This window comes from Schistocerca serialis, chromosome 2, assembly GCF_023864345.2.
Source record: "Schistocerca serialis cubense isolate TAMUIC-IGC-003099 chromosome 2, iqSchSeri2.2, whole genome shotgun sequence".
Taxonomy (NCBI): Eukaryota; Metazoa; Arthropoda; class Insecta; order Orthoptera; family Acrididae; genus Schistocerca; species Schistocerca serialis.
In genome coordinates this window covers 309,766,568-309,783,588 of record NC_064639.1, presented here as the reverse complement: position 1 = coordinate 309,783,588, position 17,021 = coordinate 309,766,568, and the positions used below count along the sequence as shown (strand labels likewise).

The 17,021-nt window shown below is 41.7% G+C and overlaps 1 protein-coding gene across 1 annotated transcript in view; it reads left to right on the top strand.

Moving 5' to 3' along the window:
* LOC126455934 (glutamate receptor ionotropic, kainate glr-3-like) overlaps positions 1 to 17,021 on the top strand; it is a 120,691-nt gene that overhangs the window by 73,882 nt on the left and 29,788 nt on the right. Inside the window, exons 6-7 of the mRNA XM_050091693.1 lie at positions 805 to 1,025; positions 7,994 to 8,220. Coding sequence (XP_049947650.1) covers positions 805 to 1,025; positions 7,994 to 8,220 — 448 coding nt within the window. The remainder of the gene's footprint in view (positions 1 to 804; positions 1,026 to 7,993; positions 8,221 to 17,021) is intronic.

The following is a 17,021-nucleotide window of genomic DNA, read 5'->3' as shown; positions in this document are numbered from 1 at the left end:
CCAATTCTGAAAACTACACCGTTCATCAACTTCTACGCTCAAAAACAAATAAAATTTATTTGTGACAGAAACTCAACAGCTACACCACTCAAGTTCTATCACATGTCGAAGTGATTCTGCGCTTTCTTCGACGCACTGCGTGAATTTGGTGCCTATGGCCAAATCCGAGAAGCACCAAGTGATCCATGCTTGCCGCTAGCCCATCCTAACTGCCATTACCCCATTAATACGGAGCGATGACGTATGCACTGGCCTACTTTGTATTGCTAGGAAGGTCAGAGTTAAAGGCAATTTCAGTTAATGAAGATCCACAAAACTAAGACGTAATGTAAAACCAATTTACGGTATGTTTCATTAAAGTTTCAATTGCAATATGAAATAATTTGTCCAGGGCAGAGTGATAGGACTCTAAGAAATCGGTTTGCTATAGCGTGACGTTGTAGATCGTACAGAGCATACTGCTGAGTCGCTCTGATTCATGTGTGGAACTGATGTATCGGTATGATCTGTACGCAGCGACGAGCGCGTTTTCGCCACAGAATGTGTCCACTGCACTGAGTAATCGTAACTTAGCTAGCACAGCCAGAATGGACACTACAGCGCCTTTATCAGTGTTTTACAAATTTGGCTGCATTGCCATCATTTTGTGATATTAGAATTTTCACAACTGTCTTCAGTAAATAGCCTGAAAATAAATAAATTCATTGTTTTATCTCAGAAATAATACTTCACCGTATAGTTTAAATGAGATCAGTTGATGGAATTAGATGAACTGATATTATGACTTTCATTTTCCGGCTGTAGCTTGGTCCTACTTCTTCGGGAGCCAAAGGAGGAGTTGATGTGGGATGAATTTTTGCGACCCTTTGATAGATACCTCTGGCTCGGCACCATCACGGTCATAGTCCTCATTTGGGTCGTCCTCAGAGTTCAGAAGAGATACAGGGGAGGTTTGAGGTATCACAACGATTACATCCAGACTTACAGTGATGCTTTACACGTCGCAGGAATATTCTTCATGCAAGGTACAGATAATTTCCTTTGTATTTTTCAAAATTTATAGCTAGAGTTAGATCGGATGTAAGGAATAAACTGTATTAGTTTATGACTCTAAACATATCAATATTTGAATAAAATAAACAAAATGTATGATAAATAAATAGATGAACAAAAATTTAGAAGAAAATATGTTAAGAGATAAAATCGATTAGGATTAATACAATTTAATAATTAATTGTAATAAATTGTACCTGCTTAAAAAATTAAAAATCAGTATACATAATTTAGCGTAGAACTTTATAACAGAAAACACACACACACACACACATACAAACACACACACACACACACACACACACACACACACACACATACATACACAGAAAAAAAACTAAAGCACAAACATGAAACCACGTAGCACAAACAGAAGACGAAAGATAAACACACAGCGACAGTTGGCAACACTAGACGCTGTAAGCACACACACGTTCAACATACAATGAAAGCTGCAAGTGTATTGTAATAAATGTGAGTGAAAAACGCTGAAAATCAGGCATCTGGAGTATGGGGATCGAGGAAACTCATCTCCGGGACCACACTGGAAATCATAAGTAACACCAAACGATAATTTAACCTCACGATGCTTGTTGTTTATAATCTGAAAAACAAGAGCACAGCATGAGAAAACGTAACATAGTCACTTAATTGTAATTACTATGGAATGCACTTTAGGTAAACGAACATGTATTAAAGACCACTAAAGATTCGTCATAAATAAAAGACGCGAAATACATATAGCAAAAAACAAAGCATCTTCCGTTTAGTTTCAAAGACGGAACGTATCTCCATGAACTTAGAAGCAATTAAAGAACGGCGGAAAACGGAAAAATGACGATTTTAAACAATACTTTTCAATATATAAATTGATCACGTAGTTAAACTTGGAATTAATAATAAATTTTAAATTTGTAATTCTAATGTTACTGATACAAAATACAGGAAAAACCTAAATTATCTTTCAGATTGAGACCTGATATTTATGTTTAGATACTTGATGAAGATATTTGAAGAAAGGTAAATGGAAAATCTCTATTTATGAATTTAAAGTCATGAAAAATCAGTAATCCAACATAAAGATTATTTTTTTTATCAAGTATGTGAATATGGAGGAAATGAGGGATAGTAGTATGTACGATATCAAACGATATTAAAAAATATATAAATAGTAGAAAATTACATTAAAAATTTTCATAAAAATATTTTAACCCATAAATGTCGAAGGAAATGAATGTTGTTCTGTTTAGTTAAATGTCTTTACAAAAAAATCTACCAACGAGAATTTTACGAAAAAACAGCTATTAAGAAAAAGTTATCTCAGAAAGTGCTCTTTTCTTAAAATTAATTTTTGTAGTACAGAGTTTTTCCTTTAGAATATGTCATACATTTCCCTGATGATAAAGACTTAAAATTCGGTTTCTTTACTACTTCTTGTTTTTTTCTTACAGCTCTGTGGCAGGTCATGTTACCAAAGTCACTTTCTCAAGAGTCGTGGTTACTCATATATTTTACCAACAACACCTTTTGAGTAACATCATTTTGTTGGTTATTTAGTAATAGGACATCTTTCCATTTACAACTTTATATATACAGGGTGTTTCAAAAAATCACCGACAACTTTTAGTATGTTGTGCGGGAAGGCAAATTGGTGTGTTTTCAAGAAGAAACCCACATTCCGGAAACGCACGGTTCGGGAGCTGAAGAGGGTCGAAGTCTGAGTTGGGTGTGCTTTCCAATTAACGTCAGTAAGCCCAACATGAGCAGCACATTGCGCTGTCTATAGTACAAACAAGCTTAGAGCTGCATATCTCTTACGTCAATTCACAGCCTACGTCGGTGGTACTGAGCCTAACTCACATGAGCCAGCACGTGCGGTTGTCTTTGAAGTATTTCAGTCCCTCCGTGGACTCGAGGAAAAAGATGCTCTGCTGACGTTACAGGGGTGCCATATACCACACTATCCCACAGAAAATAGTCGAGACGTGTCAGATATGGCGACTGTGTTGGCCATAGAACTGGTTCACCTGTACAAAATATTCTAATGTGTGTAACTTCTAAGGGACCAAACTGCTCAGGTCATCGGTTGCTAAACCTGCACACTACTTAACCTAGCTTATTCTAAGAACAACACACACACCCATGTCCGAGGGAGGACTCGAACCTCCTGCGGGAGGGGCCGCGCAGTCCGCGACAGGACGCCTCAAACCGCGCGGCCACTCCGAGCGGCTCACCTGTACGAATCCATCGATTAGGATATGCGTCGTTGAGGTGATTCCACACGTCGACATCAAAGTGTGCTGGAGCTCCGTCATGTTGCAGCCACATGTCCATCCGAACATTTAGTGGCACTACATCCAACAAAGTAGGCAAAACATTTCTAATAAATGTGAGGCACATCGGTTCCGTTAGAATATTTGGCAACAGATATGGCCCAACAATACGTTCATCAATTATACCGGCACAACTGTTAATACTGAACCTGTCTTGGTGATTTTGAATCACCTGTGCAAGCGGACTTTCGTCCTTCCAGACATGCTTGTTCCACAAGTTCAATATGCCATCTCTAGTAAACGTACATTCGTCCGTGAGTAGTACCAAGCTAGGGAATTGTGGCTGGAATATGCGCTGTTGTAAATAGCACTGCGCAGACTGGGCATACTATGTGCAAGTACCAAGCACTAGACTTTCTGGGTAGGGTGGGTTGATGTGGGGGAGGAGACCAGACAGCGAGGTCATCGGTCTCATCGGATTAGGGAAGGACGGGGAAGGAAGTCGGCTGTGCCCTTTGAAAGGAACCATCCCGGCATTTGCCTGGAGCAATTTAGGGAAATCGCGGAAAACTTAAATCAGGATGGCCGGACGGGCAATTGAACCGTCGTGCTCCAGAATACGAGTCCAGTGTACTAACCACTGCGCTACCACGCTCGGTGTGGACTTCCTGCAAATCGCATGGATGGAGCCGGTGTTCACGGAAAACTCGCCACACGGCACTTTTAACCGTGTGCAGCTCCTGTGCTTGCCGCTGAGTGCTGGTGGTTGGGTTTTCTCTGAACATCGTCATCACGTTCTCCTCCAACAGCAGTGTTCCGCCGAGACTGGACGACCCGGATCACGTTTCGTCAGATACCGGAGAACAAACAGCAGACTGGGCATAGTATTTGCAAGCACCGAGCACAAAGTGCTCTTATTTTACTTTACAATGGGCACGTCTCAGGCATAAAAACCCTACATACAACTTTCAGGTCCCTCTGAGGCGTCTCTCGATGGCCGCGATCTTTTGTAAAACGTTCCGCATACAGTCTTGCAAGAGCTCTCCCACTGCAGTCGCTTTGCTGTGTGCAAGCACCATGTCGGTCATTTCCGCAGCTGTGTGCTGGTACATGACGCACAGAGGTCCGCAGTAGGATGCGCACAGGGGCTATGTGGAGGAATACAGGGCATCCGCGGGAATGTTACTAGGCTCATGTCGTCAATCAGCCGTTATCACATGGATAAAGAGTTGCATGCATTCCCTATTCAGACACCAAAACGAATCAGAACAACCGTTCGTTCTCAGACTTCGACGTCATCCAGCGCCCAAGCCGTGTGTTTCCAGATATGGATTCCTTCTTGAAAACCGATCAGTTTGCCTTCCCGCGCAACATGCTAAGCGTTGTCGGCGTTTTTTCGGAACCCTCTGTATATAAATACTTTATTCATATTTGGCTTACATGAAGGTAAAGTAGTCTCATATTGGGTATACGACATAGCGACTTCTAGTGGTCCAGTGTCAAGCATAGGCATTTCTGTATGATATCAAAAACTCATGAAGCAGTGATTGTGTGCTTGTATGCTGCTACCGCATTTGCTCTGTTACAATGAAACTGTAAATGCTACAGCCGGCTGATGAGTCTAATAAAAAGGAATTGAATATAATAAAATAAAGAAAAAATATGCTGTGAGAAGACCAGTCGCTAGATGCCCACAACAAGTATGCAAGTAACACGTCAGTCGCAAGCATAAAAGGATGACATGGTGAATCAACCTTACAATCAAGTGGAAAATTCGATAAAGATTTTCGCTCCTATCTCTAAATGCATCTTTCAACAGCATATACAAATTGAAATGAACCGAGAGAGAAATTAAATCAGCAATAAACAATATCAGAGCTGACGGTAAACTCTGGTCGTATCTAGTGGACTATATACCCGGGTTCCCGGGTTCGATTCCCGGTGGGGTCAGGGATTTTCTCTGCCTCCTGATGACTGGGTGTTGTATGATGTCCTTAGGTTAGTTAGGTTTAAGTAGTTCTAAGTTCTAGGGGACTGATGACCATAGATGTTAAGTCCCATAGTGCTCAGAGCCATTTGAACCATTTGACTATATATTGGGCTGTAAAACCGAAATACGACGGAAATTCTTGAAAAAGTCTGAAGTAAATGAAGAGTCCGAAAAAATGAGTAACATATTTCAATTGCTGGAACAATGAAGAGTTATACGGAAAAAATTTACAATCGGATGTTTCAGGACATGTAGCCCTCCAGGACAGGAATCAGCTAAAGTTTGCTAAACATAATGGAAAGAAATACGAGGAAAGATTAGAATTAGAATCATCATATTAAACTGAAACTTACTCCGTTTTGTAGTAGAGAAACAAACTAGTGATTTGACAGCGCTGGACTATTACGGCATCAGTTCAGTGATTGTCAGTTCCTTGGTATTTATCTCGTTAGCAGATATTCTCATTTGTCACACCCTCCTATCCCTTGGTTGGGTTTCTCCGTTAGGTGCTGCCATTACCGAACATCTCCTTCACATTACTTGCGTACTGCATACAGCAGATTCCACTGACGTTAAGGAAAATCTAATGGTTGTTAGACCAGCACATAGACTCTTTAATGAAGCTCCCGCGAGTTTTGGGCGTTTTCCAGGAATGCAGATCTACTCAGCTTAGGAAAGATTACAAATTAGTTATACACCTTATGACAAACGCTGTCTCTCAGGGAAGTGACTAAACTGAACCTCTCACAGGCAAGGTACAGGAATGTCTGCAACCGTTTCATTGACGAATTACACAATTAGCGCTGTGACCTCTCGCTCCATCTTTAGTGTATGAAATGAACCAAGAGATAGATTTACAGGGTGACAATTATTGAACTATATGAAATAAAATTGTCATAACTTCTGAACGGTTTGCGTTAGGACATTTAAGCTGCACGACTGGCCTCGGGGGATGCATCTACATCTACACCTACATTTATACTCCGCAGGGACCGATGACCATAGCAGTCTGGTCCCTTTAATCCCCCCCAAACCAACCAACCAATACTCCGCAAGCCACCCAACGGTGTGTGGCGGAGGGCACTTTACGTGCCACTGTCATTACCTCCCTTTCCTGTTCCAGTCGCGTATGGTTCGCGGGAAAGACGACCGCTGGAAAGCCTCCGTGCGCGCTCTAATCTCTCTAATTTTACATTCGTGATCTCCTCTGGAGGTATAAGTAGGGGGACGCAATATATTCGATACCTCATCCAGAAACGCACCCTCTCGAAACCTGGACAGCAAGTTACACTGCGATGCAGAGCGCCTCTCATGCAGAGTCTGCCACTTGAGTTTGCTAAACATGTCCGTAACGCTATCACGCTTACCAAATAACCCTGTGACGTAACGCGCCGCTCTTCTTTGGATCTTCTCTATCTCCTCTGTCAACCCAACCTGGTACGGATCCCACACTGATGAGCAATACTCAAGTATAGGTCGAACGAGTACTTTGTAAGCCACCTCCTTTGTTGATGGACTACATTTTCTAAGGACTCCCCGAAAGCATCTCAACCTGGCACGCACGTTACCAACAATTAATTTTATATGATCATTACACTTCAAATTGTTCCGTACGCATTATCCCAGATATTTTACAGAAGTAACTGCTACCAGTGTTTGTTCTGCTATCATATAATAATAAATAAAGGATCCTTCTTTCTATATATTCGCAATACATTACAAGCTACATGTATGGTTTGTTTAGCGACGATGCCCACTTTCATTTGGATGGGTTCGTCAATAAGCAAAACTGGCGCATTTGGGGGACTGAGAATCCGCATTTCGATATCGAGAAGTCTCTTGACGCTAAACGGGTGACTGTGTCGTGTGCAGTGTCCAGTTATGGAATAATCTGTGCGATATTTCTTGATAGCAAGGTGACTACCGAACGGTACGTGAAGGATTTGGAAGATGATTTCATGCCTATTAGCCCTTATTTCATGCAAGACGGAGCTCGTGCACATCGAAGCAGGAGAGTGTTTGATGTCCTGGAGGAGCACTTTGGGAACTGGATTCTGGCTCTGGGGTACCCAGAGGCCACTGCATGGGTCTCCACTGGTCGCCATATTCTCCGGATCTGAACACATGCGACTCCTTTTTGTGGGGCTATATTAAAGACAAGGTGTACATCAATAAACGCAAAACCATTGCTGAGCTGAAAACAGCCATTGAAGAGCTCATCGACAGCATCCATATTCCTACACTTCAGCGGATCATGCAGAATTTCGTTATTCGTCTGCGCCACATGATCGCCAAAATGATGGCAGGCTTATTGAAGATGTCATAACGTGAATTCGAATATCTGTAGTGATATTGAATGATGTTGAATGATGTTGAATAAAGCGTGTGCACACCGTAATTTGTAACTAATTTACGTTTGTTTTTCATATAGTTCACTAATTGTCACCCTGTATATGGAAGAATATCTCATGAAAACCCAATTGTTTCTCATACTAATTTGATGTTACTCTCGATATTTTGGTACTAAAAGCACACAGTAATACGGTTACTGAATAAACTGTTGCACTGGACAGCAAGACTCACAAGACACATTATCCTAGTGTATCTTTTAAAAAATGTCCAAATAAATAACAAATTTGTAAACTATACTACTTACGGATGCCAATGGGGTCGACAGGTTGTGGTGAGGGAGGAGACACAAAGTCGCGGTGCAGCGTGCGCTCGTCTCTGCTGGTGGCGTCGATGTCTGCAATGGTGGTGTACACCGCCTACTGCGGCGCCCTCACCGCCTCATTGGCCGCCCATCGGCTGAGGATGCCCTTCACAGACCTGAAGGGCCTACTGCGGGACGGCTCCTACAAGCTGCTGCTGCTGTACGCCTCTGGAGAGATGGCTATGTTCGATGTTAGTATGGTCCCAATATACCTTATTCTCTATCATCTTCGTATGGCCTATGCTACACTAGTCTTTACCAGAACTGAAGCACTAGGACGGAAAACATGTGGTTGAAAGAAATTATATAACACGGATCACGTACATAGCAATACAGAAATGATTAAGTCTACATAAATGAAAATGACTGGAACACATTCTTTGAAATTGTGAAGGTAACACGAATAAAATACAAGGACCGAAAAGATACCTACACCTTGTCCTGAAACCTGACTGAATTTATAAGAATCTAAGGAAACTAGAGGGAAGGTGTAGTCGAGAAGGAAGTCAGGGAAGGTTATGGCTTGTTCTACCTGATATTCTATCTGTACATTGAGGAAACAGTAATGGTAACCAACGAGAAATTTTGAAGGTGAACTGAATTTTGTAGGCTTGTCCATCATATCATTTTGTATTATCACGTAATAAGGGAGAGAGTGTGGCACATATGATACGCGGGTTGGAATGGAAGTCATTAAAGCAAAGGCTTTTTCGTCGCTGCGAGATCTATTTACGAAATTTCAGTCACCAACTTTCTCTTCCGAATGCGACAGTATTTAGTTGAGCCCAACCTACATAGGTAGGAATGATCATCAAAATAAAATAAGAGAAATCAGAGCTCGAACAGAAAGGTTTAGGTGTTCGTTTTTCCCGCGCGCTGTTCGGGAGTGGAATGGTAGAGAGATAGTATGATTGTGGTTCGCTGAACCCTCTGCCAAGCACTTAAATGTGAATTGCAGAGTAATCGTGTAGATGTAGATGTCAAAGATGGGAAAAGACGTGGAAGACAAGTTTAACCGAATGAACAGTGTTGTAAAAAGGATTTATGAGATGAACATCAACAAACTGAAGTAGCAGAGAGCTGCTTGTGAGTTGGTAAGGTTCTGGAGGATTAAACAGTATTTCCATTATTGACAATTTATTATCTTTAAAGAACAGAATCTATTAATAATTAAGGATAAAAATCAAGCTGGAAGAACCGACGGCCTTTTGTAGCAAAAATTTAGCTGAAAACTGTTAGTTATAGTTTTCAAAATTTTATAAGCACGGAACAACTGCATAAGTATGGCGACGGCTAAAATAAAATTCAAAACGAGTCAAGATAACACTAGCAATTTACGATCAAGAGCTTCTGGTCAAGCAATAACAATAATAATAATGATGATAATAATTATCGGCCCAGGCCCAATCAGTTTGTTGCAAAGTAATTCACTAGAATATAAAAAGACCCATCGAAAATATGTGTACAATGTTAATCGAAATACGCCATTTCTTGCTGAGACGCAGCAATATTTTTTGAACACAATTAAATTTCCTGCCCAAGACCAATAAGGTATTTTTAATAAGTGAGGCCTCTCGAAACGTCGAACTTACAGAGAGTACTGAACTTAGGCGTAGGTGAGGCTCACTGCGAAGGCGAAAATGATTTTAAATTTTAAAACACTTTGTCGCCTGCAAATACAATAACATACCAACAGTCACCTCTCGATGATGCAATCAGAGATTTTCACAAATATTAGATTGGTGCATAAGTTCGTAGCGTTTTTGTTTTGCATGTTGGTATTCCGGTTGTTATGGGTATATTTATCGATGGTCAGTTTCAATTTGCACTTCAGTGTTGCTGTTTGAGTTAACATATTGTCATTTCGTCATTTGGAGATACTGAGTAGAGCTGTGAACGCTAGAAAATATTGTGCCAAGTGCAGAAATCGGAACATTTCCGACATATTCCATATTCTTCTGTTGCAGTTCAGTAGAGGGGTAACAGCAGCGGAAGCAGCCAGAAACATTTGCGTCGTGTATGGGGACAATGCCGGTGGACCGAGCACGGCAAGAAAATGGTTTTCTCGTTTTAAGGAGGATCATTTTGACATTAGTGACTCTCCACTATCAGGAAGACCTTCGGGATTTGATGAAGATCGTTTCAAATCTTTAATCCGCAATGATCCACGTTAATCCACTCGAGAACCGGTAAATGTGGTGAACTATGATCATCTACATGCAATGAGGAAGGTTCAGAAATCGGGTGTACACGTACACATGCTCTGAGCCAAAATCACAAAAATCTACGGATGGCCATATGGCATCTTTACTTTCGCGTTGTCAGTTGGCTCGTGAATGACACCGACCATTCCTATCCTGTATAGTTACTGGTGACGAGAAATGGTATCTTTGTACTAACAAAAGGAAAAGAAAAGAATCATTGGTCCCAAACAAAGCAGCAACCCCCTACACAAAGACCCACGCGCATCCACAGAAGATAATGTTATGCATCTTGTGGAGTAGCCGCGGTGTGGTGTACTACGAATTGCTTCCCTGTAGTGTATCCATCACTGCTGACATTTATTGTCATCAACTGAAACGTCTTGCATAGACTTTCCAAGATTAATGACTAGACAGTCTCCGTGAAGTGTGGCTACTCCACGATAACTCCCGCCCACATTCGATAGACTGACAAAAAACGCCATAGAGTAGTTGGGTTGGGAATTCATTCCACACTCACCTTATTCACATGGTCTCGCGCCCTCAGATTTTCACCTTTTACGCTATCCATCGAACAACCTTCATAGAACTTCCTTTCCGAATGAAAATGCTCTCTGAACATGACTCGACGAGTTCTTCGCTTCAAAATCCACATGTTTCTAGAGCCGCGAAATCATTGGTCGACTGTTGTAAATAGTGAAGGATGACGGAAGTCTCTGTTATGTGTATCTGCTGAGTTTAAACTTCTGGAAAAACCTCACGAACTTACGCACCAACCCAATAGCTTACTCAAAAGGATTTGACACAGCCTTAAATAATTAAGCTTAGCACCAGTAATTCAGATTATTAAGAAAGTTATAAAATTAACTGTGAGCACTACAAGATACTATAGCAAAAGATCATCTGGCAGCACAGCACAGAAATTAAAGCAACACAGCCTTGAGGCAACTAAATTAAGTGAAATGCTCGGTTAGAGGAATTAACAGTTAAAGCATTTAATGGTTGTCTACAAATTAATACATACACTAAATATATCAGATTAAACCAACTGGGGAAACAGAGGGAGACAAACAAGTATGTAATGTGATAGTAGCACAAGAGGCGAGCACACTCAACTGCAGAAGAACAGTAAACAACATGTATGTGGTAAGTTTACACTCTTATTTTTCCACAATTTTGCACATATTTTCCGCGTTCGAATTACGAAATTCATAACCTAACAATAAACCTTTTCGTGACAGGAGTGTACATTTCATCTCATTCAAGAGAAGAAAGAAAATACGTATTAAGACAAATTACACCTGATGATGGACCCACAGGGTACGAAATGGATCGTGTAGTTATTAAAACACTAAAAAGTTGTGACTGAAGGCGTTGTTTAATTCATACCTCAAACATGTAGTGAAGTGCATGCAAGAAATTAACTGTGCAGCTGCTTCACAAAGACAAAAGATACCTCTGTCTAATCGCGCATAAAGTGTTAAACAGAACACCAAGGTGACTATTCTTTCTATGCGCGAGGTAGCCGCGCCGTCTTAGGCGTCTTGTCACGGTTCGAGCGCTCCCCCCCCCCCTCCCCCAGTCCTTGGTTCGAGTCCTCCCTCGGGCATGAATGTGAGCGTTGCCCTTTGCGTAAGTTAGGTTAATTTAGATTAATTAGAGTGTAAGCCTAGGGACCGTTGACCTCAGCGGTTTGGTCCCATAGCCCTTACCACAAATTACCAATTTATTTTTACTCTTCTTTCCTTTCCTTTTTTCCCAATAGTAAATCTAAAGACTGTCCCACATTCGCCACAAGCCACGAAACGTGCTCAGAATGGATAGAGAGGGCGCAATACGAAGACAAACGAGTCCACACACGTCTCACACTGTATGAGGCCTGCCATAGGAAAATCACTCGCAAACTAGAGAAGTAACTAGAGGGCTCTGGGCACAGCATTTTTTTTATCATATTCAGAATTGCTGTCTGTAGAAGGAAGTGGGCGCTCACCATAAAATCCGGAGTCCTGAGGCGAGACGAATTCCCAAGCCAAGAATGTTTCCTCCAAGTGGTTGAGTGGCTGACAGTTTGGATTTCAGCAGGCGTCTCGGTGCCAACAATGGTCAACCCAAGCAAAGCTGCCGACTTCACGTGATGTTCGGCCCACAAGGATGTCAATACGTCTGTAGGAGTGGCAGACCCCGAACTATACACAGTCCTGCCGATAAGACAAGACTTCCCGAGTGTGCCTCTGGGCGCTGCCTCCCTGTGTCTTAATATAAAAACCTTCTTGGTTTTCTCAGAAATTGGTCAGAGACTTTCGCCGTGTATGGTTGCATTGATATAAGCGAGTGGACCCGATTTGGAATGCGCACAACTCGCAAATGTAAAACGACATTAATGGAATGTACACTAGTGTCCAAAATTAAAGCAACAAACAGGAAGGTTGCGTTTATTTTGTCACAAAATAGTATAAACAGGTGATAGTAAAGAAGAAACAGTGTAAGAAATACGGAACATAAACAACTGCAACATACATAACCGCAGCACAAATGTTCTTCGTTTTCCCCAACTTCACGGATTTGCACACACATTACGACAACGGGTTAATGTGCTCAGTATGGTGTGTGACTACTTCTATCAATACAGGCCTGACAATTATGGGACATACTGTGAATGATGTCATTCTATACCTTCCGTTTCCGAGAAAACATCAGCCACCCGTGCTCTATGAGGTCCAACGCTATCGTCCATCAGTACGAAGTCTGGGCCTACAGCACCTCGCAACAACCACATATGATGTCCCAAGATCTCGTCACGATCTCTGACAGCAGTTAAACCTCGCCATTTCACCTGCACAGTTTCATGAGTAAGTATTTGAATTGTCAACATATTGTTTGCCCACACCGTTAGGGATCCTCCTCGATATCGATCTCTTTCCACAATGTCTGGGTTTCAGAATCATGTTCCCGTTTCCTCCAGATGCGAATCAGTCGGGAATCACTCTCAAGACAAAATTGGGACTCATCTGTGAAAAGAACATTTGTCCACTGTTCAAGCATTCAAGTGGTACGTTGACGACTCCACTCTAGGCGTTCCTTTCTGTGAAGATGCGTCAGGGTAAGACATACAGCAGATCTCTGACAGTAAAGGCCACTCTGCTGAAGCCTTCTCTACATTCTATGCCTCAATACAATACGTCCAGTGGATCCTACGAGGTCAGACGCCTCTTACCGTACAGTACTAAGGCAGTACTGTCGTGCCCTTACAGCCAAATAGGAGTCCTCTCTTTCTGATGTCACATGTAGTCGGCCCTGCCCTGGGCTTTGGGATACAGTTTAGGTCTCTATAAACTGTCGCCACATCGGAGAAACAACAGAACGATTCACAGTAAGCCATCAGGCCACATCAGTTTGCGACTGTCCTGCTTTCAATCTTCCTATGGCCCTCCAGCACAGAGAGTCTGACAGGAAATTCTCTCTGCCGTGCTCCACCATGTGTGACTGCGTACACAATGATTGTGGATGTAGGACTACCCTGCAAATATTATCCCGTTTGATAGATGCACTGATGTCATAGTAGGCGTGGTTGTCCGTTGACCGTAATGCCATTTTCAGTGAAGAACTCGATCTTACGGATGTCTGTTGGCGGGGAAATGGCGATATGTCGCTTTTATTTTGTATCAGTGTATCTAAATGAAATCAGTTGATGGCGAGGAATTAGATGAGTAAATGAGACACTGAAAGTAGTAAATGAATTTTGCTATTTCGGCAAGAAAGTACTGATGATGGCCAATGTAGAGAGAACATAAAAACTACATCTATATCCATACTCCGCAAGCCACCTGACGGTGTGTGGTGGAGGGTACCTTGAGTACCTCTACCGGTTCTCCCTTCTATTCCAGTCTCGTATTGTTCGTGAAAAGAAAGATTATCGGTATGCCTCTGAGTGGGCTCTAATTTCTCTGATTTTATCCTCATGGTCTCTTCGCGAGATATACGTAGGAGGGAGCAATATACTGCTTGACTCCTCGGTGTTCTCGAAACTTCAACAAAAGTCCGTACCGAGCTACTGAGCGTCTCTCTTGCAGAGTCTTCCATTGGAGTTTATCTATCATCTCCGCAACGCTTTCGCGGTTACTAAATGCTCCTGTAACGAAGCACGCTGCTGTCCGTTGGATCTTCTATCAACCCTACCTGGTACGGATCCCACACCGGTGAGCAGTATTCAAGCAGTGGGCGAACAAGTGTACTGTAACCTACTTCCTTTGTTTTCGGATTGCATTTCCTTAGGATTCTTGCAATGAATCTCAGTCTGGCATCTGCTTTACCGACGATCAACTTTATATGATCATTCCATTTTAAATCACTCCTAATGCGTAGGGGCCTACTCGCAGATAATTTATGGAATTAACTGCTTCCAGTTGCTGACCTGCTATTTTGTAGCTAAATGATAAGGGATCTATCTTTCTATGTATTCGCAGCACATTACACTTGTCTACATTGAGATTTAATTGCCATTCCCTGCACCATGCGTCAATTCGCTGCAGATCCTCCAGCATTTCAGTACAATTTTCCATTGTTACAACCTCTCGATACACCACAGCATCATCTGCAAAAAGCCTCAGTGAACTTCCGATGTCATCCACAAGGTCATTTATGTATATTGTGAATAGCAACGGTCCCATGACACTCCCCTGCGGCACACCTGAAATCACTCTTACTTCGGAAGATTTCTCTCCATTGAGAATGACATGCTGCGTTCTCTTATCTAGAAACTCCTCAATCCAATCACACAATTGGCCTGATAGTCTATATGCTCTTACTTTGTTCATTAAACGACAAAGGATTTCGCTTTTATTAGCAACAGACAGAAAGAACATTTTCATGGGAAGAATGGGGTAAGTCCAAGATTTGTTTCCATTGTTTACATAACACCTGTTAAGTAAGGTGGGTTACGGCTGCAGGCGTCATCGCTTCAGTTTCTTGCTCTGGTTTGTTTCCTTAGAGTAATAGTGCTTAGTCTGAGATGTGATAGTGGTGTGGTCCTGTTAGGATTTTTAAAATGTGTTGATTAACATAAGCTGAATGTGAGAAGCCATCTATTAATCAGTCAGTGTAAAAGAGGAAAAGTTATGGCAGAATAAGCAATGTTTCTAGGGACTTTAGTGCAATGTCTCATGAGCTAGGTAGTGACTGCAACTGATAGTTGTTCGAGTGCTTCAAAGCAAATCAAACCCCACGAAAGAGAACAGCTTAACAAGAAATTTAATTTCTTAGGTAATGGAGATGATCAATCTTCCTATTTAACCAGCTTAATTTCTGTAACATTAATTGAAGGCTGGAAGCGAGAAACGTGAATGTGCCAAAAATAAATATTTAGGAACATGGGAAAAACTTTTTGGAAGCAACATTACAAACAATTTGTATTTAATGATATATAAATTCTGATGTTTATTATTACTGTTAATATTTCACCCAAACTCATTTTAGAAAGGAGGTCTTTATACTGAGAAGGGTCCCATAAAACTTAATACTTCAGTAAGGTTGAATGTGCCATACTACTTAGCGAAGGAAATGCTGAATGTGAAGGCAAACTCTTACATTCTGATATTATAAGTGGTGGCCAGAAAGTAATTCACCGCATTTTTTTCTTCGACAATTCTTTATTGAAAATGATGAAAATTACACACACGAAGGAATGGTGTTTTGTCTACACACCCTATTTTTGCACCTAATCACCATCCCGTTCTACGGCTTTCCTCCAGCGCGAAACAAGGGCGTGTATGCTCTGTCGGTACCAATCCCTGTCCTGTTGGCTGTGTGAATCACCTCCTCATCATCCTCAAAATGTCTTCCACAAATGTCTGTCCTCGCGAACGACAACTGCAGCTCGCTGCAGTATGTCAGGTGTGACGGCCGTGGATGGTCTCCCCTACCGCTGCAAAACGTGGAGCGCCTCCGAACTGCCTTCTGATGACCTCACCCTCCGTGCCCAGCGACTAACAGTACTTCTGTCGACAGCAGATGCTCCATAGGCTTTGCACAAGCATTTGTGAATATTTCCCACAGTTTCTTCCTCTGCAGTGAGAAATTCAATGACAGCACGTTGCTTGTAACTTACATCAACTACAGACGCCATTTTGAAACTGTCCTGCAACTATGCTATCTGTCAGAAGTGCCGGAAACTCGGTGCACTCACTCAGGAGACTTCAGATAATACATAAGTAACTTTTCGCATCCGTAGCATTGTTTTCCAATGAAAAAAAATGTGGTGCATTACTTTCTGGGCAACCGTCGTACTTACAAAATGATTAATGAAATGTCTATTTGTCACTTGAAGAAACGGAATCATAGGTAGTAGGTCCTTCTTTTTCTCTTCAGTTAGTTTGCTTGACTGTGGAAGTTGGGGCACATTTTCTAAGGATGGCAGACCATAGGAGTATTGTCCCTTTTGGAACAAAGAGAACTCAGTCCACTCCGTTTCATTCAAATGAATTTTCATTAGAAGCTTGCCTTTCTTGTCTGAAGTGAAAGGTATTACCGAAACTTTGGTTGTCTTTAGTTTTCTGGTGTTAAGATATGTATTAACTAAGCAAATCAGATGCAAAAAAATCTCCTTCACGCATGTTGATCACTAAAAAAGGATTTTGTTCTGTAGCTCTCGATACCATTTTTTCCAGTTCTTCGGGCTCCATGCATTTAACACTATTTTCCCTTTTGTCTATAATGTTAAAGTCTCTATCGGAAGCCCTATAACTATGACCAGACATTAAAAAATTTGATTTCAACACTTTCAAAGATACTCTTTG